At 36.7% G+C, this 25,154-nt stretch overlaps 1 protein-coding gene across 2 annotated transcripts in view; it reads left to right on the plus strand.

Annotated features, from left to right (window-relative positions):
• MAN2A1 (mannosidase alpha class 2A member 1) overlaps positions 1-25,154 on the plus strand; it is a 137,629-nt gene that overhangs the window by 100,142 nt on the left and 12,333 nt on the right. For both annotated transcript variants that reach the window (XM_035562590.2, XM_035562591.2), the window contains exons 17-19: positions 2,849-2,982; positions 4,109-4,250; positions 10,205-10,338. In XM_035562590.2, coding sequence (XP_035418483.1) covers positions 2,849-2,982; positions 4,109-4,250; positions 10,205-10,338 — 410 coding nt within the window. The remainder of the gene's footprint in view (positions 1-2,848; positions 2,983-4,108; positions 4,251-10,204; positions 10,339-25,154) is intronic.

The following is a 25,154-nucleotide window of genomic DNA, read 5'->3' on the forward strand; positions in this document are numbered from 1 at the left end:
GTAACATTTCATTGACTGATCAGAGTTTACTTAACAGCTCTTTGGATATAGTAATGATAGATTGGACTCCAGATCACATCCCTTACTGAATACAAGCAAAGATGTTGTATAGTAAGATGTTGCTGAAGATTCTGAAGAGAAATGTTTACACTCAGGATACTTTTATGTAACCAATAAACCAAGGGGGTGATGACCTTGAAGTCTAGATGTACTGGGTTGCCAAATACGTATGAAGGAAGTTTTTTTGCTATGTGGGTTTCAGTAAATTAAACTGCCTAGTAAGGAGGGAACTTAGATAAGAAGGATGTTTAATGTAGTAAAGGGAAGGGAAAAAGCCTGAATGAAAGTCTCTCTTTTGTCTTGGGTGAGTCTGTTTTGGAACATTTTTTCTTTGTAATATTCACTTTTCTTTAATTTGTCAGTAAGTGCCTGGTAGAAATATTATACTTCTGTTTCACAGATCACAGGAAATGGCTTATCAGTAAAAATCACTTGCTAGCCAATTCCTAACACATAAAGTTTTATTTTATTTTGAGTGCATTAGTTAGTTTTCTTGTATTCTTTACCATTTCCAATTCATCACACTGTTTTCAGTAATTACATCATTACCTATCCCCTCATTGTAGTAAGTCCTGTACCATCTTTCCAGCTGTTACAAAGAGCATACAACTATTTTATATACTCTTCCTCTTTACTTTTATTGTGTGTTTTTATTTAAATTTCTTTATATAAAATGGCATTTTTCAAAGTTTAAAGATCGAGTTCACATCGTTGTTGTACTGAAGTCAGTTTCCTGGGCTTTATAAGAAATGCTATATGTATTGCATTACTTTATTTAAAAGAATGTGTCTTGAAGTCTTACTAGATCTATACAGTAACAAAGTAAGTGGACAGAAATATACACATGCATTTGTATGTTATATTTTGCTGTTAAATAAAGACATGATACTCCTACTGTAACCTGCCTGCTTGCAAGGGGATGCAAAGCCTGACCACGTTGCTAATCCAGCTGACAGGAGTTCTGAGTCATACAGCTTCTTCAGCAGTTTTGGTGAAAAAATGCTTTATCTACTGCCTTTATACTTCTGGTTATTTTGAGCAGGGATTCATCTGGCTTGACAGTTTTGTTCAGTAATTGAACAGTGAGTGAATTTTAAATGCTTTTTCTGTTTCCATTGGCATCTGTTGTTGAAACCAGCATAATTTTGTTAATATTTTTATCAGAGACATCTTAGGTTTCATTATCTTCCGTAACTGTATTTGTGCATTAGCTCAACTTATGCAGTAGGGAAGAGCTGAGTGTAATTCCTGCTCTAGTAATTTTAAAACCATAAACCAAAACACTGTATTGTACATCCTCATGCTTTAATGGTCCTACTTCACGTTGGAAAAGCCATGACTAAAAGCATAAAAAACTGGAGCATGTGGATCCACTTTTCACAGACTAGGTCTGGGAAAATAGAATTATTTAAACCAAATATTTTTCAGTTAACACTGTGATATAATAGCCCTTGATAAATATTAGCATTTTAACAGCTGCTGGTACTGTTGCAGCTGGCTGGAGATTTTAAGAAAAAAAGTTGAGTAAACAAATACAGACTTTAACACCTTTCTCATTCAGGTGATAAAATCACAACCCTTACTATATTATACATATCAAATAACAGCATAAAAATTGAAGAAAGTAGACACTTTCAGCATTCTAATCTTGAAAGGTTCAGGGTGTTTAAGAATTTGTTAAAGTAAGGACCTTCTTAATGAGCATTCTGTCATGTTCTCGAACAAAACTCCAAACAATACTGGAAAATTCTGAATTTAGAAATAAAAAAAGGTTGTGCTAGGGTTTGTGAGCTTAGGAATCTAGGAATTTTTGAAGATCTTTTGCCCTCTTGCATAAGATTTGACTGGTTAGGAGCCCAAACTGTGATAATCATGCCACCTGGGTGAATTGGCATAAAGTCAACTGTTGAAAAAAAGGAGGAATTTAGAAGCTAAAGTTTTAAATACAATCTATTGAATTTTACAGAAGTAAGCTAATCATTTTTTCACTTTCTACCATTCTTTGTTTACAACCTGTCAGGCAAGCGCAATATAATTTCATGACTACAAAGAGAAATTTTATTTCTCCGTTCTGTTTGGCACATCCCTTTTTCAACTGCTAGTTCCATTAGACTACAGAAAGGGTAGAGGTGGTCATACAGAACGATAGTGTGATTCTAGTCCAAACTCTGTCCTGAACTGTTTAAAACACTCAGATTATTATAAAAGGTATGTAACTTTCAATGTGAGGCACTGGAAAAATCTTACTGAGCATCTGACTGCATTGTCAGATATTTAATTCTTCCTTTGATAAAATGGGCATCTGTTGACAGCTAATGAAGACTTACATCCTGGTTGTGGTGTTATCAGTGTGCAGTTTTGTATTTCATTGTCCTTATGGAGGATTTCTGTTTTAGTTAAAACAAACAAGCAGCTTGCTGCTTAGTAGAAGTTGTTGTCAAGAGGCTGTGAGCAGATCTTGTTCCATTGTATTAGCTATTGTATTTAAAAGTTTTGTATTTCCTACTGAGACCCCATTGGTTTTTATCATGAATATTCTAATCATCAGAGTTCTGCTTCTGTTCTACTTCAGTGAAGGTTTCACACTGACTTTTTAATGAGTACTGAATTGGAAGCATTTGTATATCATATAGTACATAATTGAACTGGTTTCAAATATCTTTAAATATAAAAAGGAGAACTAGCAGGGGAAAACTAGATCGCTGTGTTTTGGGAGCACTGGAAATCTTATAGATGTGACAATAGCTTTTAAAAATTGAGATATTTTTAAAGCATCTTTTTCATGCAGGTTTGGAAGGCCAGTCTGTTGAAGTTTCCAATATTGTGGATATTAGAGGAGAATATAATCGTGAGCTTGCAATGAGAATTTCATCTGACATAAACAGTCAAAATAGATTCTATACTGATCTTAATGGATATCAGGTAATTATTCTCTCCTAATTATAAAAGGCTAGGGTATCAGTTTTGACTAATTTTAAAGAATGAGTCATATTAACCAAACTCTTATGTTAAAGTCCATTATTCATTTAAACAGGAAAGGGCTTTTAAAAAGTAAAAAGTTTTTCCCAAGTAAAAACTTTGGTTTAGATCAGATGAAGTAGCAATTGTTTTCTTTCAAGGAAATTATAAAGTTTGTTAAATATTTGTCTATATCCTTTTTAAGAAAAGAATTGTAATACAGCAAGCTATGGTATGCCATTTTGCAGTTGTCTGTATACCTTCATGCCTTTTCACCTTCATCTGTTTAATTTGAGTCCTTTGGGTAGTCAAACTCAAGACAAATATGTACTGCCCAGTAACTCAGACATACAGAACAACTTGGTCCTGTCGTGGAAGTAAGAAAATAATGCACTTTTGGAGTGTAATAACTTAATCTATTGGTAATGCATCTGATGAAATAGCATGACTATTTTTCTTAACTTGGACTTTGCAGCACAGACAATAGAAAGCATATTTTCTTTTCCTAACCTTGCTTCCTTGTTAAAAATAGGTATTACAAATACACTGAAAAGCATACCTGCTGAGTAAGAGACTGCTGTTTTGCCACTTGTTGTCTAGTACTGCATTTTGCTGGAGACACCAAAGTGAACATTTAAATGTTAAAATAATTTTAATACTACTATTCATTCCTCATGTACCATTCAAGAATTTCACTAGCACTTCAATAAGTTCCCATTATAAACCAATTCCTTTTCTGCTACCTTGAATCTATTCACTGCTGGCTCTCTAGAGGAGAAAAAAAATTCTCTTATTCTATAACTGTTAATATTCTTTTTTTTTTTTTTCTCTGTGTGCAGGTTCCCTTGATGAATCTTTCAGTTTTTAAAGAATATTATTTGATCTAAAAGTACATTGAAGTTATCATTTCCAAAGTGGTAGTTTTAGCCACAAATCTCTAAAAAGCTAAATAATACAGTTGAATGAATACTTTGGTGCTAGTTGTCAATCATTGCTTCCAAAGCACATGGGATTAATGTCTGAAAAGGTCTTTGAAATTTAAACGCATTAAAAATAAAGTATTTTATTGAAGTCCTTGTTCATACTCCAGATCCAGCCCAGACTGACGATGAGCAAATTGCCTCTTCAAGCAAATGTCTATCCTATGACTACAATGGCTTATATCCAAGATGTTGGTGTTCGTTTGACACTTCATTCAGCTCAGTCTCTAGGTGTTGCAAGCTTGAAAAATGGTAAGCATAAGGTGATGAATATTATAAAGGTCTATGCTTCATGATTATCTGAAATAGTTCATTCGGAGATTATCGTACCTACCAGTCTATGAAGAAAGCAAATAAGTTTCTCCAGCTTTGACCAGTTCTAAAATATGTCCATAGAGGAAGAGCTGGAGGTTTTTCCTACATGAGATTCTGTCATCTAAATTGGAAGACCTGTCTCAAAAATGAGTCAGAGGAAAGAAATTATGAAAAAGACTGTTTTGGTTTAACCTGGCAGGCAGCTAAGCACCACAGAGTGTTTGCTCACTCCCCTACCCACCCACAGTGGAATGGGGGCAAGAATTGGAGGAAAAAAATGAAAACTTGTGGGTTGAGATAAAGACAGTTTAATGGGACGGGAAAACGAAATAATAATAATGATGAAAGAATATACAAAGCAAGTGATGCACAATGCAATTGCTCACCACCTGCTGGCTGATACCTAGCCCGTACCTGAACTGTGCCCCACCCCAGTCAACCACCCCATATTAATCGTTCAACATAACGTCATGTCCCTTGGCCAGCCTGGGCCAGCTGTCCTGGCTGTGTCCCCTCCCAGCTCCTGGTGCACCCTGAGCCACCTCGCTGGCAGGGCAGCACAAGAAGCTGAAAAGTCCTTGGCTCTGTGTAAGCACTGCTCTGCAGCAACTAAAACATAGGTATGTTATCAGAACTTTATAACATGAGAAAATTATTCTCATCTTATATCCAAAACATGGCACCATACCAGCTACTAGGAAGAAAATTAGTTATATCCCAGGCAAAACCAGGGCAATGATGAAATGAGCTATTAATTGTCAGAACCAGATATTTTTCACCCAAGAATTCTGATGGAACTCAAGGATGGAACAGCAACATTAAGCTGTTTGTACTCTTTTGTACTCCTCTGGTGTTGATAGTGTCTTTTGGTTTGTTTGTTACAAGGTGGAGAGTTTAAGGTCCAGGTGACATAGCCTAACATTCCTATCAAGGAAAACAGCTGCTTTTTTGAAAGCCTAGAATGAGTGAAATAAAGAATAAAAATTACTGTGGTAAAAAACCAACGTAGTTCTTTTAAAGCAAAATCATAATTCACAAATTTAATGGAGTTCTTTGAAAGAGTTGATGAATATGTTGACAAGAAAAATCAATTCACATTAAGAATTTCATAAGGAACTCAGTCTTGTTGCTCACCACAGAGGAAGCTATGACAAATGGCTTTGAGGGATGGAAGCGCAGTTCAGTTGTTCACTGTCTATACCATTACCAGAACAAGGAAGTATAAGATAGAAAGATGGAAAGTAGTGGACAACATAAGGCATAGAATTTTAGATGTATAACTACTAGGTGTAATATCTTGTAAGTTTAAATTTACATAGTTTTGAAAAGCTACTGAATGAATGCTTATAAATAAATAAACAACAGCCAACCAGAAACTATGCCAAAGCTTGCTTCCAAGCTTCTTTTTAGGAACTGTTATCTTAGTATCTGTTCTGACAAGACATAAATATTGTCCTAGAATGACAGCAATATTGTCAAGTCTTACTCATTTTAGGGCAAAGTGTTTTTATATGTTGGTATTTCCTGGTATTAGAACAAGATGGTTTGAGGGGTACACTTGTTTTTCATAATGCCAATCTTACTTCATAGTTGTTTCCTCAGTGTGATTTAGGTTTACACATCAGAAGCCAGTCTGTCTTGTGAGTTACGGCCATTTCTCCTTCAGGAACCTTCTGTTTGACCTTGGCATGATATTGATGATCATTATAAAGAGTCTAGTCCTCATCAGTGATATGATCTGCCTGCTTGTGAATGATTGAAGGAGAAAGGAAATTTATTTGGCTAAAGGTTATGAATGTTCTAAGGCTTCTGAGGTGTCTTCCTTGCCTGAAACTCAAAATGGTGTAAAAATCCCATCTGCAAATGATAAAAAAACTCATCATAGCAGTCTTAAATTTTTATTTATTTATGGTACTAGAGCCTACCAGAAGACTTCAGATATTGGTAGAGCTTGTGAGATGATTTAATTTATATCTAATTACTCAAGTGAAAATATCCTTTGCCGTTCTTTAGCACATTGTTGACCCTCATTGTGATAGCAATACATGCAGTACATGCAGGTGTTTTTCTTTCCACTCACAAATCTGCTACCTAGGGAGTAAACCCCAAGAAAAGCAGAAGATTTTTAGATACTGTTGTGTTCTAACTTCTGTTGTTGTGACTTGTGACACAAGACAAATGAAAAGACCGCAGGTACTTTTTGGAGCATTTGTATTGTCAACATAAGAGACTACACTGTTGTTTTAAAAGTTTCGTTTCTTTAAGAAACAGGATTTTATAATGACACATAGCTAATGCATGACCTCATGTAAAATAACTGAAGAAAATAGCTTCAGTAACTTTAAATGGTCTTATTTTGGGGAATTACTTACTTAACCATTCAATATCAAGTTCTATCCTATGCAACCCTGTCTTTTACAGTGAGTCAGTTCTAGGTTGTTTCAAGAATTTAAATTATTGACACAGCTACTTAAGGGAAAAAATATTGAACAATATTTACTTGTATAGTGTTTGTATCACTACTGTTGATATACAGAACTGCCTTGGAAATCTGTCCTATGTTTGGGTCAGTTAATCTGCATGTATGCTAGAACAAGTGTGCCTCTTGGATACCTTCTGTCACAAAGCAGCTATGATATGCCTAAATACCTTCAGGCAATGTACTTTTTCAGTCTGACTCACTTCTTTCAAAGAAAGTAGTGTGTATGATCCCTTGATGCTGTGCAACAGTGCTTTTCTCCCAGTACAGTGTGTCAAAAAGCTGTGGAAAAGCAGGAAAGAGAATGTAAAAAAAATAAATTTGCTGCATTTTTCGACCCCTTAGTTATACTTACGCAGGAAGCTGTTGATTGGCTATATCAAACCATTCCTTATTTTAGTCAGGGTGTCTGTGTTGTCTTGTGTGTTTCAGGAAATAACTAGTTTGCAGTCATAGTAGAGGTAAAGGGCACATCCAGTCATAGTTATTCAGTGTGCCTTTTTTTTTCCTTACTTTTAGCAATGGAGGGACGGTTTGACTTGCCATTCTAGTTAACATGGGCCTGTACGCTGATGCTTTAAAAAGTCCATAATGGAAAATATCTACCTTTTGTTTTAAGACCACCTGATACAAGATCCAAAACACATTTTCTCATTCCTCTGTTGCTAGAAAAAAAATCCATTTGGCTTGATCTTGTGAGTGAACTTGGCAGCACTTAACATATACAGGCATTAATTAAATAGGTAATGGAGACTAAACAAGTCTTCAGAGGCTCATTTGCTTTGTAATAGTGTCTGTATTTGTTCTTCAGCAATCCTAGTCTCTGCATTACAGAAAGATGTGCAGCATGCAAGTCCACAAAGAGACTTACTCTTTCTTCAAGTCAGGAAAGTTAAGGGTAGTACTGTATAGCAATTCAGATAAGTGTCAGGGGAAAACTGGCTTTTTGTGAGCATTGGTTTCAAGCCAGCTGAGGATGTTAGAGATTTTTTCCTCTTTTCCATTTATATCAAAGAGTGCAAGTTGTATCTCCCATACCTGTTAATGGCATTGACCATTGACAATTTTTAGCAAACTAGTATGCTACTCAAGTTAGCAACATGAAATATTTACTCTGTAGCCATTAGAAAAGGGTGTGAATGTATTAATCTCACCTGTTTTCATGAGGTAACATTTTATAAAAGAACTTTGATTCCCAAATTTCTCCTGAGTATATGTGGGACTACATAATAAAGAACCAAAATGAAGCTTAAAGTTGTGAGGGCATGTCCAATGTTTCATGATACTTATTTTGAAGGTCCTTCAAGATCTTAAAGGGGTTCTGGAAGAAAAAAATCAAAATTACAGTTTAAGTAGGTGCTTTTAGTAGCACACTGAGAAATTTCTCAAGGCATAACTCACCATCTGAGTTTTATGTAAGCAGCTGAATATTTCTCACTTCCTGTTCTTGTACTAGAGTCAGTTTCTTACTATGGTTAGTAATTTATAATAATAATAAAAATATAAAAAATAATAATAAAAATAATATAAAAAATAATAAAAATAATATAAAAAATAAAAATAATAAAAAAAGTTATGGTTAACTAACAGTTAACACTCATACTGTCAGATGATCCCAGCAGAATGGAGTTGGATTTCTCACTAAATAGTCATCAGTCTTTGATATCAGCTCCTAAGAAACTTGATAAAAGACTGTAAAATACATAAGCTAGAACTTTATTCCTACATTTCTGTCTCTTTTCCCATTTGTGGGATTGGATGTGTCATTTTTTTTTTAATGTTAGATGTTGAACATTGTTCGTCTTGGAAGTCCCATTCAGTTCTGCTCTAATTGACTACTGAGTGGTTTATCCTACATGCCGTAAGGAAGACCACATCCAGATAGATGGTATGTACCACTGTCATTTAGAAGTGGCTTTTCCTGTAGTCTGGTGGATAATTAATGGGGTAGCAGTGATCAGTTAGGTCCCAAAGCCTACCAAAATACTTCTGTGTCATTTTAAGCCAGAAATTTCCCTATTTTTTATCCTTTGAACCAATTTGAAAATGTTTTTTTATCCAACTTCAATAGCAGGGATCATTTTGGTTGTATTTTCTGTTCACAATCACCTTAAGCGTTCTTTTTCACCCATCACTCATTCTAGCTTCTTAAAGAATGCTGAAAATGTGTTTAGGTAGTTTCAGAAAAAGTTTATCATAGATTTGTCCTTCTTACTGTGGTTCTAGCTTTTTTTCAGAGATTTACTATATTTGTCTTTCAGTCTGTGTTCATACTGTGTTCCACAAAAAACATCAATTTGAGGCACAATCCTAGCCTTATTCCATAGTACAAAATGGGGATTTTTGTTACTCATTTCCACCTGAATTCTGACTTGGGTACACAAAACCTGTTTTGTTTGTTTCTTTGTTTGTTGTTTTGTTTTCTGTTACTTTTCTTGAGGAAAAGTAAGAACAAGTATTTAGGAAAATTGGGTAAGTATTTGAAGAATATTGGAGAAGTATAAAGGAGACTGCCTTGCTAAACAGCCTTTTATTGTAGCTGAAATTGTACAATTCTTGTTTAGGAAACAAGTGTGTCAGTCTTGCCGTTTTATTTAGGAAACAAGTATATTTGTTTGAAGATTCAGTGTGCAAACACCATAACAGCCTTAATTACATGCCCTGGGCTGGTTTCCCTTTGGAGTTATAAACTTGAAAAGATGTGAACTTCGTCTTCCATAAGGCTATTTATGATTTAACATCATGATAATTGAGCTATTCTGAATGGCAGTGCTACAGTTTGGAATAAGCTCAGAAATTCATACTCGGTTTTCATCTGGTGCAAAGTATTTTCCTTCTCCCACAAGTGGGAAAGAAAAAATCCAAGAAGGCGTGATTATCAGTATTTATTATTCATTTTACCTACTATTTTCTTCCTCTGCCTCCAACTTTAAAATAAACAAATAAGAAAAAAAAAAAGGAAGAAATATATTTGGAATGTATTTGGGGTTTGCAGTCTTTTACACACATTTTTGTTAGATGAGGACAGTTACTTTACTGAAGTTCTCTCCATACAGCTGCAGCTACCTGGGGTGATTCTTCTCTTGAAGTTTGATGCACCAAGTATACTTGTTACAAGTAATAGTTAACAGTTGTAACTTTTCATGCTAAATTTCAGTGTAGACTTCTAGGTTAAAAATTCACAGGACCTTCTGCTGAAAGGTATGCTAGAATTTTGGAAGGTTATAAACATCCAGAAGCATTAACTGTTTTCAAAATCAGTCCTAACAATATTGTTTTACTGTTAGTCTTCTGTATGCAAGAGAAAAATTGGAATTTTTACAGTTTTATGTTTCTGGATTTTTTTTTCTTACATTTAATAGAAATCTAACGTCTTCCTATTACCAGTACAACTCTTATATTGCTTTTTCAGGTCAGTTGGAAGTAATCATGGATCGTCGACTTATGCAGGATGACAACCGTGGCCTTGGACAAGGTGTCCAAGATAACAAGATTACAGCTAACATCTTCCGACTTCTGCTGGAAAGAAGACATGGAACAGATGTGGTAAGAATCATTGTCTGGATTTTTCTGGCTAGTTAAGACATGAATGTTTATTTCTGTTTTAAAAGCAGTGAACTTAGTAAAGAAGTTATTCCACAAGCAGTGTAATTAAGAAAACATGGCTTCCTAGAGAGTTCTGTGAAATTGCTTGTACATTATCAACGTAAGGACTGCATCTTTCATTATTCCTCATACAAATACTTGCAGTGTTTTCCTTCTCACGCATCTACTTCCTGTTTTTGTCACCTGGGTAAGAGCTGGTATGTGTTGGGTAGGTTTGGGAGATTATATGTTTACTGATTGCATAACTAGCAAGCCAAGTAAAACAGGTAACTTGAGTTCGCACTTCAGCACATCACTGAAGTGCTATTGTGAAAGTCTCTTCTTTAAGTAAGTGTTGGCTTTTTTTTATTTTTTTCTAGGAAGCTTATAAGAGATTCCTAATTAATGAGACTTCTGGTTCTTATCAGAGTTTAATGAAAGTGGAAAAAAGGTGAAAAATAATTTGGAATGAATAGATGGAACAAGAAGACCAAGCTTAGCTTTTTTTTAGGAAATAAGAATTAAGCAGAAATATGTAGATGCCAGACATAAACATTCCTACTTCACTATGATTTTGTGAAACTAGAGGCCATCTTGTTTTTTTTCTTGCGTAGCTCATCCTGTTTCACCCTTTTATATATTAATCTTTTGAGTAACTTGTCAGTTTTTTTCTCTGTTCTTTGCATTTTTCTCTTTAATTTTTTTTCCTATCATTTGAAAAGGACAAAATGAGAAATACTTCTTCATACTGAGACAGTAGAATCATGATGACAGCACCAAGCAGATTTTAAAATCACAACATGGCTAAAGATGAGCAGTTGTATACTAAGCTGCTAATGAATATGCAGATAAATTGGAATTAATTCTGTTTTATAATGGATATCATTAAGCACTGTGAGAGGATGATAATATCAAGCTTAAAGCTAATTTCCACCACTTAATGATTGACAGTTTTTTTCAGGTTGTACATGTCATTATGATTTTCTAGTTCCTCATCCTCTGTAACACAGGCAGCACATTAACTGCTGTTATCAGTGTGGTGTGGAAATATCTGAACCAGAAAGGAGCTAACTAAAGTCCTGGAAGCATTCTAGTTTTGACAGCAATGAGTGTTGCACAGGTTAATCTACCTTAGCAAAAAGAGACCTACAGGGAGATCTGCACTGCCACACTAAACTTTTTTTTTTTTTTTTTTTTTTGTACACAAGGTAATTTGTATTGTATTAGATTAAAATGTGAAGCTGCTAAATTAGAGTCATCAGACATGGAAAGCTATGTTTACATAGCAGATAATATGGAACAACAGGAGCAGATCAAATCAGTTAGTGCCATGGCACATGCATCTACACTGTGCAGTTTGGCTTTTTTCCATAGAATCATAAAATAGATACTTCTAGAAGTCATCTTGTCTAGTCCCTGCTCAAAACAGATCTACTTCTGTATCAGCATAGATGTAAAAACTATCCAAAGGACTAGTCAGTGATTTAAATTGTAATCTGATTCAAAGGCTAGAGCATAATTTCCATAGACCTCAGGGGGAATTTTTGTTACTTTCCTCTAAAAAAAACTACTCCATGCATGCTCTGACTCCTCTGCAAACTAATGCAGTGGGTGATTAAGTGTGGTTGACCAAAAGTTTACTTGCACAGCTGCTTCAGACCAAAATGTGCCTGTGGAAAGTAGTTTGAGGGTACCTCTACTGGAACATAGGCAGACTAAGCAACTCTGTTTAGGGCTATCAGGTTAGTGGAAGATGCACATTGTTTTTTGCATGTATTTACCAGCTTGCCTGGAATACCAATCAGACATCTCCACGAGGTAACAATATATTTCCCTTTTCTTTTTAAAATCAGTCAGAGTGGTGCTATTGTTTCAACTGATGCAGTGTGCACTACCCACAGGAGCCAAACTCTTAAGCATGTGGGTTTTGTTGGTTTTTTGTTTGTTTTAAGGAAATACACAATATCTTTCTGGTGTTACATCTGGAATTCTCCTCTAGAGTGTTCTAGCTTTTTGTTTCTTGAAATTTATCTAAACATCTCTAATATTTTCTGATTCTTGCAACTTTCAGATGTGTTAACATAAGGAAGGGATAGTACTTCCCTTTCCCTCCATTTTGTAAAATATACAAATGCATTTTTAGTGCATTGCTACTTAGAAGGTAGTTGTTATAATAACTTAATAATAGTCCTGTCAGAAAAAATTACAGAGAAATTGTATGCAGGTTATTTATGTGATGGACAGCAATGTGTGACTCATACACTGACCTTAATTTTGTTGTCAAGACCTATTTTTTTTACTTACTTAAGGAACAGTGAAAGGAAGGAGAGAGTTTTGATTGCTTGGTTTCTTTGCCAGTACAAGCATTTCCTAAAGTGGATTCCAAAATATTTCATTCTGTCTCTTCTCAAAAACAGTTCTGATGAGTAGTTTTTCTGTTCTTTGGGAAACTTTTCCTTAGGAGGAGTGTGTATGAAGTGTAGGATATACACTTATTTACATTTAACTAAAATAAATGTGCATCACTTTAAGTTATGGCAAAATAAGCCAAAAGTTTCTTTTCCTTTGCATCTCCAAAATCTTTTCCTTTCCCACCCCCAACCCTGAACAGTGTACTTTAATGGCAGAGACAAGCCATGGTGAATGTGCTGAAGTGTAAATTTGACCTGTCCAGTTGGGTAGGCAGAGTTCTTAGCAATTACTGTCACATTCAAGTAACCTAAATTCTATGAAGTCTCTAATCGTAGTAATTCCTGGGTTTTGGCTGTTGAATTTTAGCTTATCTCACCAGTAGTAAGTATTCATGCTCTGTGCAAACAGCTTCAGGTTGATATAACTGATTCCACAACACACACCTTAACCTCCCACCCCAAATTTGGGTAGTACAAAAGGTGTATTCACTGGCAGTATTGCTCATTAAGTAAGTTACGTACATAGATAACAAGAGCTGTGCAGATCCCACTTCGCTTTAGGTTACACTCACCTGATTTATTGACAACTTTGTTTCTCAGACCTCTGTTATGTTACTACTATGTTTGATACATTTCTAGATACTTTTTGTTCTCCTACTAAATGTAACTAATTCTGCTTATGTTCTTTTTGTCCCTGCAAGTATTGATTGGCTCTGTATATCTTTCTGACTTCTCTCCTAATATTCATTTCTTTTTCCTCAGATTATTCAGCAAAAGCTGAAAGCATTTTATTTTTAAATTCAAGGGATTATTATGTAGACAAAAATTAAACTGAGCACAATTATCAGTACGTGTTTGTCAAAAAACTAAATGCATCTTTATTTTTGAAAATACAGATTATTTCTTTTACATTTGTTGTAAACTTCAGTAAAAATAAGCATTGGTACCTTTTTAAATTCCGTACCTCAGTATGTTATATTAATATAAGAAAATGAAGGACACATAATTTGTAATATCTTTATTTCATCAGTGACATAGCTGGAGAAAAAGATGCCATTCCAGGCACACGTATTCTTCCTCAGATTCTTGTTTCATATCTTGCCTTGATTTGCTTGATTTATATAACCAGATTTATAGTCTAGTCCCAAGCAAAGAGCCAGGATTCAATAGCTCAAATAGCTGCTATGATTTGGGGGAGGCTGTTTAGAGAAACAGTGATACAGGCAGTTAATAAAATCACAAATATGTGGCAGTCAGATAATCAATTTCTCTGAAAATATATGCTTCATGATATAGCCATTTATCTGATTATTGAGTTGTACTTGCCTCTTACATGGAGTGCATATTTATAATGCATATGCATATTTCATGTTCCAGGTATACACTTTACTATGCATTTCTATGCATTACCACACACCATAATAAATATAACTGACTCGATATTTCAAAAAAAGTGGGAACTCTACTTCCATTTAGAAGTGTTTTCAAGCTCATGTTTGACAACCGTAGATAATTCCACATCCGTGGAGATGTTCACGGTCATGTGGGATGGGGCCCTGGGCAACCTGATCTAGTGGGTGGCATCCCTGTCAATGGCAGGAGCGTTGGAACTAGAGGTTTTTTAAGGTCCTCTCCAGCCCAAGCCATTCTATGATATTCCAGTATCAATTTTAATAATGACTATTGTTTTGAACTTGTCAAATATATACAAAGTCTTGGCCTTCAAAATTTGAGACTTTTGTGGTGATCACGGAAGAAGCAAATAACATTTTCTGCACATCCCCTTCATATCAGAACACAATGCATCTTCTTGTAGAGCCTTGCCTTGTAAATTAAACTGTTTGGTGTTTTTATTGTTATTGATTTTATTAGTATATATATATATATTGCTTTGTTTGAAGAGATATTCAGCTGTGTGCTAGTTCTTGACAGCCTTTCTTAAAATACTAAACTTAAATGATGATTATCACTATGAAGTAGATGATATTTTATTTCTTACAATGGAAGTTTGTGTCTGCTGTTCAACAGCAGTGTTAACATTTATGTGCAAATACTATTTTTTCAGGCTAACACCATCCTCATTTTTATGCCAGGGCACTTAACAGCCTAATTGTTTCAAATACTGTTTTTTTCCTGACACTTTGATAAAGAGGTGTTATAGAAGGATTCTAAATAAAGACGGATTTATGTCCAAGCTCTAGTCATTGTCATACTGGCCAGAACTATAGGGAGTGAAAGTCTTCATCCTCCAACAGGGCAGCAGCCACTCATTGTAGCTGGCTCATGGTTAAAGAGGTAGCAAAGAGGATAACCTTTTTCTGATTTCTGGACTTACAGTTGTGCCTCATTTTTTGTACGTACATCTGCAGTGAATTACATTATTTCCTTTGGGTGTTTTTATTTCTCTTCACTTGTGTGTACCTTTCTGCCTACGCTGTTCAGAAAGACAATATTCTACTTCATAGTATGCATATTATTAAAGCTGTTTTTCCCACTAGCCCACATAATTGGCCAAAGTGGGAGTGTAGGTCTTTTCAGCAGCTGCTCTGAGTTTGTGCCATTTGAGCTCTTAAATCTAAATCTTGCTGAATCACCTCTTCTAGAAAGACCTAGTAATTCCTTCTGCAAGCTCTGGTGGTAGGACTGAGTCCTTCATAAAGGAAGGAGAAAGTCTGTGAGTCAGGCTTCTTTTCCTTATATTCTCAACTGAAATAACTATAGAGAGATAATCTCCTTGCATACAGAACAAGCAATTTCTGTCAGCAGCAAGAACTTCCCCATCAGCAGCAAATTTCCAATGCGCATACAGCCTTTCTGGAAAACAAAAATTAGGAATTATCATGAGGTAGCTTCTGTCTTTGTCATCACTTTGGTGAGCTACTCCATCATCGAAGCAGAACCCCAGAAAAATTCTGATCTCTGCGTTCTGTCATCAACTGGGAGCATAAGCTCTTGCCAGTCAGTAGGAAACAAAATCTGGCACCATGTCCTTTCACATCTCTGGCATTTGTTATTTCTTTGGATTTTAAGTCCATCCTCCTTCCTCCTGCATCATTACTGGAAAATATGAACACTGTAAGAATAATTAGAAAAGAAATCAAATTGGTTGGGAGAGTCTATAAAGTATAAAATTCTTTTGTTCTTAAAAAAGGATGTCATGCTGCTTATCTGCTTTTGTGATCCCTTTCATATAGCTGTACTGATGTCTTACATATTTGTCAGCCTCTAAGTATGGTGGTGTGCTTACAGTCCCGGTGGCTAGTTACTTTGTCTGCTCCAGAAGACATATGTTTGTTCTCCAAATGATCAGTTTATAGAATGTGACTGATGTTACGGCATCTGACTAAAGACTAACTGAATTAAACACAAGGATCTGACAGTGACCAAAGGAGCAGCAGTAAATGGAACAACCCAGGGAACCTAACCAGGGAGGAAAGGAACACACTGAATTGGCTACACCTGAGACTGTCAAATGAGGACAATTGTTACTAGCGTGAAACCTGACAAGATGACTCATCAGAAAACACTTTATGAAGACTAGGGAGGTTATTGCCTGAAAGAATACAGGACACTTGTTATTGGGTCGTTCAGTGGAAAAGACGTAGGAGGGGAGAGACAAGGATTGAAGGCAAGCAAATGTGGGAACATAGAGGGAAAAGGGAAATAAAAGGGTCTGTGCTTGGTCACTACAGTCTATCCTGGTTCTTCGTTAGCTCACCAATTAGTTTGAGCCTGTGAGAGTAATTAAACAGTTTCAGGTCAGATTAGGAAAGTAGAATAAGAGGTCTACTTGTTAGTTATTGAAGAGAGAGGCCATGGGATTGAGGAATCAACAGAACTGGCTGATGGTTACTGGAAAGTCTCTTATTTCTGTGCGTGCATGTGAACTGCTGGTAAACTTCAGGCTGGTGTGTAGGGGGTTTGCACCTGCAAGGAGGTAAAGTCTGATATGGTGAATGGTTAAGGAGCCTACGGTCCAAGCCTGGATATCAGGCAGACTTAAAGTCCACGTTGACTATTGAGGCATCAGCAGATCTTCAGTGTACTTGTCAACCAAGAAAGTGATGGTGTCTGACTAGTGAGCTTCAGACCTTGTCAGCAGTAGGGTACAATCAGGATCAGATTGTTCTGCTCATGTTTCTGAGTGCTCTGTGGGTGCTGGTAAATGCTCTGCTCTCTTTTAATTTGTGTGGCTGGTCACATATGTGGTATGTGTGTGCCTATTGAGGATACATGCTATGCCTTGCTCCTGCCTGGTACTGGGAACACAGGACCACAGCAGTGGGATCAGAGGAGTACTCTGGTCTTAAAGACCCCCAGATTTAATTTTATCAGAATGGGGAAGAGCAACTCTCGTGGGTACAAAGTTCATTGAATTTGATTATCTGTAGATGTCACAGAGTTCCTCACTTGTAGTCTTAGTACTAGCTTTGTTGGTACAGAAACTTTGTGATGATTTTAGAGTTACCGCGAACCAACTTACAGCCTTGTGGACAGTGCCTCAATTTTTATTTCCTTTATAATCAGCCTTCACAGACCCCTGTCACCTTGTGTGGCACAAATATGTTCCTAGTGTAATAGCCTTCAACGCAATTGATGGAAAATATTACATTCGGAGAGATAAAGACGTATCAATTCTTGTCTGCTCAGTTCAGTCCTTTGCTGGTCAAAAAACTAAGCTATCAAAAAAAAAATGAAATCCACATCAAAATTCTCAAAAAAGGACTTGAAATACATCACCAAAAGAATTTATGCTTTGATATGCAAAACTGTGACATAACTGATGAAGGTTTCATTGCTAACAAATATATCTATATCTATATCTATCTATCTATCTATATATATATCTGCGTGTGCTATTCAGACAGATCCAGTCTTTACATTTTTCAGGATCTTTGTCCCCCAGGATTTCAGGAAATACTTTAATGCTCTACTATAGCAGAAAATAATCTGCACTAGTATTTTTGTTTATAGGCCTCAGAAGATTTCAGGGTACCTGCCTGTTCAGTAGTCGCATTTGTGGCTGGTATTTCTGGTTGCAATTTATCTAGGTTTCCCTAAGAGTGTAATTCATTGTAGAAGACCTGCTTCTGCTCTTTTACAAAGCACTTGAAAATTGTTTTGCTGAAGAATCTTGTACAGCTTCAAGGTCTTTAGTGTTCTGAATCCTCAAAGATCTTCCTATCGCCTTATTTGTTTTCCACACAATCTTGGTATCCCCCTACAACCACTAGCCAGTTTGGAAGCTGATTGAAGTGATGGACAGTGTTTTCTTTGACATGCGGTTACATTGGCCAAGCATGGCACTCTTGGTCACTGAAAAAAAAAATTATTTGCATCAGAAGAAAAAAAGATTTTTCTATTGTACTTCTTGCTTTTGAAAAGAGATCAATGTTTGGACTGTAGACTGAAAGAGATCTGAATATGTTTTTCACAAAGGATTAATACAGAATTGTGAATAATCCAGCTGTTTTAGAAGGAGGATTGACATAACGCATTTTAACATGCAAGATTCTTTCTTTCAGTCTGCATTGGTGTCTAATTGCTATTTGTTCCACTGTGGGTTTAAACCCCATTATCTGATACCCTTCTTGCTGTCTCAAAGGCATCAGTTTTTACAGGCACACTAAAACCTAGTTCCAGACAGAGACATCAAACAAAAGGGAATACCTATACATCCGTATCTGGAGGACTTTTTAGTGATCTCAGAACGTGTCAGACACAACCATTCTTTTTGTATTACAATGTACAACTTCAGATGAGTTTTTAAAAAGTACATTGGATTTTTACTTGGTGAGGTAACACCCAGGCGGTCTTGCATGTAAAGCCTACACATAAGTTAAAACAATTTAGTGCTTTATATCAGTTTCATGAATTTGACTAATATCATTCCCAAATAAAATCTGAATTTCTAAACATAGATTCACAGAGTCATGAAAGTTGGAAAAGCCCTCCAAGATCATCTGGTCCAACCATCCCCCACCAATGTCACCCACTAAACCTTGTCCCTAAGTACCACATCCACCCTTTCCTTAAACACACATGGGGATGGTGATTCTACCACCTCGCTAGGCAACTTGTTCCAATGCCTGACTACTCTTTCTGAGAAGAAACTTCTCCTAATTTCCAACCTTAACCTCCCCTGGCACAACTTGAGACCTCTAGTCCTATCATGAGTTACCTGTGAGAAGAAGCTGACCCCCAGATCCCCCCAGCTTCCTTTCAGGTAGCTGTAGAGAGTATTAAGGTCTCCCCTGAGCCTCCTCTTCTCCAGACTAAACAACCCCAGCTCACTCAGCCGCTCCTCACAGGACTTGTGTTCCAGGCCCTTCACCAGCTTCGTAGCCCTTCTCTGGGCATGCTCCAGGGTCTTGATATTTCTTACAAGAAAGGGACCCAAAACTGAACACAATACTTGAGGACTCCTGAAATAGAGAACCCTTTACAGAGTTAAGGATTCAATATGTTTGGTCTTGGGGGAGAATATATGTATTTTAAAGCTAAGGCAGCTGTACTTACCTATTATGCGTTTTTGTCATATGTTTTAAGACCGCTTATTCACATAGTCAACGTTGTCTGCCATTATGTGTCACATTTATAAGCCAGCTACTACAGTATCACCAAGCCAGTCTCTTACATAGAAGCTGCATCTCAACAGACATACAGACAAATTGTCAGGCTTTGAATTGCACAGAAAGAAACAAATTCTTCTTTCCATGTTTGTCTTTGGAGGTTGACCATATCAGTTGCTGTCAGTGGCTACATTATGACTGAGAGAGATTTAATAACACTGTCTGTGTCTATTTTGGGACTAGAAATGCTCTGAAGAGTCGTTTTACTTCACAGATTAGATTTTCCAGTCCAGAAGCATTCTTCTTCTGCCAGTGGATTTTCTGAATCTGTAAAAGAGAAAGTTGATAAAAAACAGTTTCCACACACAACATGAGAGAAAGAGACTTTCCTACCAGGAATAGTAGATGTTTTGATATCAGACTCTTTTGATCTGCATCCCTTGATTTAGCAGGCCCAGAACTGTGTCTGTTTCCAGATTTTGTCTGAATCTACTGAGATCCAAAGTCAGCATCCACATTTCAGCATGTTTCATGAAATTGTTTGGATGCTGGTTGTTTTGGAGTAGTAAACAAGTTTCCTTCCAGATTTGGGCAGTTGTACTTGACAGAGAAATGTCTAGAGGAGGACTAAATAGTCAAGATTTGTGATTTGACATTCCATGTGCCCCTGTTTACTTTCCTTATTTTTTTCATGGAAAATATAAGATTTCTTGCCTGTGTTGAGAAGTTAATTGTTTCTCTGTCAGCATCAACTGAAGCCCAATTATCAACTGTTTCAGCTTGACTTTATTCTCTACAGTGTCTTCCATTCTTTCTTCCATTCAATTACTAAAAGATTTCTGGAGAGTCTAATTAATGATTTTCCCCTCTAATTAAGGACCCCACTTCCTCAGTTTAAGCTCTTAACAGAAAACCCTTTGAGTCTTTTCTTAATATGTTCCATCCTCATTTTATTGATAGAATAGCTCTTGTCTGGCATAAGGATACTCTTTATAAATGAGGCCATTTTTAGAACTTGTTGCTAACTGTAACCTAAGGTTCTATTGGACTCTGTGTGTGGTTTTCTTTTTTTTTTTTTTTTTTTTTTTTTTTTGTCTCTAAAAATAAAATTCAGATTTATTCGCGTGATTTCTGATGACAAAGAAGGGTCCTTGGGATTTGTATTCATTATTACTCGGTCATTGGGGGGGCTATATTTCAGAGCAGACTGTTTCTAATTGGATAACTGTATATTCATGTGCTACAAGGTAGTTTAGAAAGACAGTGTTTACTTTGATTAGAGCTCATTAAGCCAGCACTCAGCTATATCAGTGGCATTTGTCAGAATCTTGCCAATGCATAATGTTTGTAAAGCTGCCAGTGGAGCTCCGTTCACACTTTGGGTGTTAAACACGATCATTGAAGTTGAGGAAACAATGCCACTTTTGAGAGCAGTACTTTAATTAGATGGAGACTGTGGGACTTTTACATAGTATTAGCAGGATACTGCTGAAAGCTACCCAGGTAGTGAATGTAGATACAGAGTAACTGTTCTTCGAAATCTGTTGTGCTTACATGAAAAACCTTATTTTCTCTGGCTTTCCTTAGAGCATTAAGTTTTGTATCACTTGATGAAGAGGAGAAAGGTATACTCCAATCCTTTTATGATTGTGATGCATATAGGAGAGCAACAGGCTTTGAAGTGTTCCTTCTGGAACTTTTGTAATAGCATTGTCTTGACAATGTTTGTAAAACCCCTTTTCTTTATTTGGTCTCCTGGCAGCTTTTGATACCTGCTTTACTCTCCATTCCCATTGCTAATACAGACATAGATTCACTGAATGACCTCCCCTGGGAAGAGATGACTGCACTTGTTCTGTTGGTGCTGACTGTCATTCCAGATGTGGGAATACAAGATTTGTGATAAAATCTCCATTTTAGTGCAGCTTTTAAAAGTTTGAATTTTGGATAATGCTCAAGTTGAATGTTTATGACTGTGATAAAATAACTAAACACAGCAGGAGCAAAGATCAGCCAAGTTGATTCAGCTCTAGTTCTAGCATTTGCTAGAATTTGCTATTTGTACTTCAAGACTATGTTTCCCTGCAATCATCAGTTGAAGGATCTGGAAAGATAGGAGCCACTCTTTATGGTTTTGTTAAGGGTTTTCTGACAACTTTGTCCCTTTGCCCACTGGCTGTTAATGATTCTTTCCCACACACATTCTTCCTGAAGGTTTTCAGTTCCTTTCGTCCATCTTTCCTGGTTTCTCAACTGCTACTTACATTGCTGCATCTTTATCATAAAAATACCTTTCTTATTTACATTGCTTCTGCTAGCCTTAGAGAAGGCTTTGAAGGATTTTGTCCTAGAAGATTGACCTGCCCTATCTTTTAGAATTAGAATAGTTCAACTGGAAGAAACCTACAGAGATTGAGTCCAACTGCCTGACCACTTCAGGGCCAAACAAAAGATAAAGCATATTAATCAGGGCATTGTGCAAATGCCGCTCAAACACTGACAGGCATGGGGTATCAATGACCTTGCTTGGAAGCCTGTTCCAGTGTCTGACCACCCTCATAGTAAAGACATTTTTCCTCGTGTCCAGCATGAACCTCTCCTGGCACAGCTTTCTGCCATTACCATGCGTCCTGTCATTATGTTACCGGGGGAAGAGGCTGGCACCTCCTTCTCCGCTTCCCCTCCTCAGGAGGTTGTACAGAGCCATGAGATCTCTTCTGAGCCTTTTTTTCCTCCAAACTAGACAATCCTTAGCTTCTCCTCCTAGGACATGACTTCCAGCCCTTTTATCAGCTTTGCTGCTGCCCTCTAGACACTTTCAAGTACCTTGAGATCCTTTTTACATTGTGGAGCCCAGAACTGCACACAATATTCAAGGTGAGGCTGTACCAGTGCTAAATACAGTGGGAGCATCACCACTTTTGACTGGCTGGTGATGCTGTGTTTAACACACCCCACAATGCGGTTTGCCTTCTTGGCTGCCAGGGCACGATGCTGGCCATGCTGAGCCTGCTGTCACCAGCACCCCCAGGCACCTTTCTGATGAGCTGCTCTCCAGCCATTCGTCCCCTAGTACTTGTGTCCAGCATTACTATATCCCAGGTGCAGTATCTGACATTTTCCTTTGTTGAAATTAATGTCATTGATAACTGTCCAATGCTCCAATGTATCTAGATCCTTTTGCAAGGCCTCTTGTCCCTCAAGAGGGTCAACTTCTCCTAGCCGTGGCTGAGAACTCATCTGATATTTTTAACTTGAGCATTTTCTTACTTTCATGTCAGCCACATGATACACAGATTTGTCTCCTGTTTTTTTTTTTTTTTTTTCCTGTACTTCTGATCTCTGGGATTTGTGAAAGATCTTGACTCGTGGATGTCATGCTTGTGTTAACATATATTTTTCTATACATGGAGCAGAAGCTTTCAGAAAGATCTCACTTCTGTTCATCTCAAGTGACCTTGGTGGCATTTTCTGAGGAACATCGGCTTCTGAAATTTAGGGCATCTAAATGAGTTCTGTTTGTTTTTGCCAAGCACTGTACTTCCAGTTGTAAAGTTGTAGCTAGCAGAATGATTTTCCAGTCACCGTTCCATTAGTGAACTGTGGCCCTTCTCCAAGTAAGTATGTGGGATGTCTTATGGTAAGAATTTGCATGTCGGTAAAACACGTAAAAGGAGAGAAAAAAAAAGTTGTTTTTGTGAAGGCTCACCATTCTTCCTCCTTCCAACTTTTGAGTCCCTTATAGCTGAAAAATCTGGAGTTAAAGAGACCATTGATGCATACGGGGCATGCAACTCTTACTTTGACATGTTTGTAGTGTATGTTAGGCAGTGGTCAAAAGCAGGGAAGGAAATGGATAAACCTGAATTCTAGCAGGATCTCTGATCTCAAATGCTTTGGAGTATGTATACCCACAGTTCAAAAGAGCACATAAGGAACTAATCTCAAGTAATGGTGGTTGCTGGATGGTCATTTTCTCTTCTGCTGTTTCTCAGGTAATGCACCTGGAATTAGGAACCAGCTGCAAGAGCTTTGGATAGTAGGATGAATATATTATTTGACTGATTCAGATGCAAGTAATCAGCTTCTTTTACAGAAAAAAAATGAATAATAAGAAAACTGATGATAGAATAATATGACCTACTTTACCACATATATGGCAACAGAGTAAACAGTCAATGTTGATTTTGGGGTCAAACAGTGAACTCTTCTTTAAAAAAACATGTATATGCATGTTTCCCTGTGGTTAGGGAATGCATGCAGTCATTTGAACTAAGACAGCTTTAGCTGTATTTAAAGCAAGCTTGCTCATATTTTAATTGGGAAAGAGGAGAACAATGACAAGAAAGTTTGCCAGAGATGCTGAACTATTTAAGGTAATAAAAAAAAAAACAAGGCTAACTGTAGAATTGCAGAAGGACTTCAAACTGATTAAGCATGCAGTAAAATGGCAGATTAAGTCAATGTAGATAAATGTGTGCAATGATGCACATGGGGGAGCAATCCTCTACAACTATTAGCTATTGCCATTTTTGGAATGGAATTTGGGATCATGATAAATCTATAACAATATTAGCCTCAATGCTTAGTAGCTGCCTAAGAGGCTAACACCATTAGTCATTACTGAGAAAAGAACCAAGAACAAAGCAGAGATTACACAGTTATGTCAATTCAGCTCTGGCATATGTTGAATTGCTGCACTGTCAGATGTATTTAATGCTTGTGCAAAGGTATAAATAAATATGCGTGCACACCTCAAAACAGGAATTACTATTATGGTTGTTCATTACAAACTGATAAATACTTCCCCCCTTTGCTTTAAGTATCTCCCATTTATTATTTCCATGTTTTCAACCTACCATAGAATGCAAATTTAAGATCGCAAAGTTTAGGATGCTGTATTTTCAGTAAACTTTCTGCAAAGTTTTCACTAAATATCACCTGTTTAACCACAAATAAGTAGGGATTTATCTGAAATATGTGAAGAAAAATAAGTGCAAAAGTAATTTTTCACATTTCTACCTTGTTTTCCCTAACATTATAAAACTGAAAGTGCCTTGTAAAGTTTCTTTGTTTTCCTTTATGGCTTCTGTGAAGCTTTGAATTACCGCTCTGAACATGAGGACTTAATCGATTATTTCAGGGCTTGTGACACAGTTTCTGCAGCCGTGTAAGAAGCACTGCAAGTACAACTTTGTAAAAACTGGGGAAGGAGTCCTTTCAGTTCCTGCTGGTGTAATGCTGAAATAAAACTGCTGAATGAATTCTTTTTTATTGCCACCAAGACAAAGATGCTAGTTGGAACTCTCCACACCCATACCCCCCGCAAAACAAAAAAAAGGGGGGGTGGGGGAACTGCAGTTTTCAGAAGTTAGATCTAAAAAGAAAGAGGGAGGTAGGATACAGGTTAGATGAATCTGAAAAAGGAAGAAAAAATAAGAAACACAGGAAAATAATGTAATAAAAGAAGCCTGCGGAAGACTAGCTTGCTGTCAGTATTCAGGTAAATACTGAATAGTATAGAGCAACTTGCTAGAGTAGTAACTCGCTTGTTTCTCTAAACTGCATTGTTTACGCAAGAGCTAACTTGGAAGGCTGCACAATAGTGTAAAAGGAGATACCTAAATTATCATTTTGAAAGATGTACAATATTTGTAAATCAGGAGGGTTTCCTAATAGCAGAAAAGAGAATTTATGGGTGATCAGAAGTTTCCAAAGTAATTAAACATATAATCTATAAATTAAAATTTTCTATTAAATTAGTGGATTCATATCTAAAGGAAATTATTTAGAA

This window comes from Cygnus atratus, chromosome Z (assembly GCF_013377495.2).
Source record: "Cygnus atratus isolate AKBS03 ecotype Queensland, Australia chromosome Z, CAtr_DNAZoo_HiC_assembly, whole genome shotgun sequence".
Classification (NCBI taxonomy): domain Eukaryota; kingdom Metazoa; phylum Chordata; class Aves; order Anseriformes; family Anatidae; genus Cygnus; species Cygnus atratus.